The 1,055-nt window shown below is 34.2% G+C and overlaps 1 protein-coding gene across 1 annotated transcript in view; it reads right to left on the bottom strand.

Annotated features, from left to right (window-relative positions):
* Positions 1–130: 130 nt before the first annotated feature.
* Positions 131–1,055, bottom strand: part of DNAI4 (dynein axonemal intermediate chain 4) — a 97,938-nt gene continuing 97,013 nt past the window's right edge. The window contains 1 exon segment of the mRNA XM_017532484.2: positions 131–348. Coding sequence (XP_017387973.1) covers positions 298–348 — 51 coding nt within the window. The 3' untranslated portion in view covers positions 131–297.

Genomic DNA, 1,055 nt, shown 5'->3' with positions numbered 1-1,055 from the left:
GACCAGGATGGTCTCGATCTCTTGACCTCGTGATCCACCCGTCTCGGCCTCCCACAGTGCTGGGATTACAGGCTTGAGCCACCGCGCCCGGCCCCACTGAAACTCTTAAGAATAACTCTTAGATTGCAAATATCTCTGAAATAAAAGTTCATTAAATTTAAATTAAGTGGAAGTTATACATAAAATATTGTTTTCTGAAAGCAAAAGCTGGTGTACAGCATATAATACAGAATACTGGATGTTAAACAACTTCTTTTTTAAAGAAACAACCACAAGAAAGGTATTAGGAATGATGAATTATGCTGGTTGGTTTGACTTGCGTCCAAGCAAAGTGTCTATTATATCTTCCTGAAAAAAACAAAAAGTCACACAATTACAATGCAATAAAATGTAAATTAAAAAGTAAAGTAGCCTTTAAAATGCCATTTAAAATTTATAAGTTAGTGATACGCATTTAAAGGGTATCCAATAAGATTGTAAAAGGGAAACAAACAAAGGTAAGTTTAAACAGTAATGATTGTTCCCTAGTATAAACCTCCTCTTTCCTATGACAGACTCTTTTAATGAAATCGGATAAGTAATTTTATAAAGATTCAGTAAGAAGAAAATTCTGACAGTTCCTATTTAGCCTTAATGCTTAAGCCTAAACTTTCTCATTTATAAAATACCTGTTAAGCTTACTGATATCTTAAGTTCTTTCCTGATCTATTAATGCTTAGAGAGTAGAACTTCTCAATTTCCATGTGGGTTTTGTTACTTTTCATGTACTGATATTTGTGCTAGAATGGAGAAAGCGATCATATATGAGAGGATGAAAATAAAAGATGGGAGGTGAGTTTTTAAGCAAGACAGTATAGTGAAAAGATAGGAACTGGAAGCTGAAGAGTTTCTCTATCACATAGTAAATATACTCTTGATAAAATCATTGGACTCTTTAGATAATGTAACATAAGTCAGTTCCTATTTTTTAGCCTATACTATGCTATCTTTGGCACTTCCCCATCATTCAAGCCCTGCACACCAAATCAGTTGCCAAGTCCGTCAGTTCTAACCTT

Source organism: Cebus imitator, unplaced genomic scaffold (genome assembly GCF_001604975.1).
Source record: "Cebus imitator isolate Cc_AM_T3 unplaced genomic scaffold, Cebus_imitator-1.0 Scaffold3, whole genome shotgun sequence".
NCBI classification, from domain to species: domain Eukaryota; kingdom Metazoa; phylum Chordata; class Mammalia; order Primates; family Cebidae; genus Cebus; species Cebus imitator.
The sequence above is the reverse complement of the archived record's forward strand: the minus strand, read 5'-3'. Positions and strand labels throughout refer to the sequence as shown.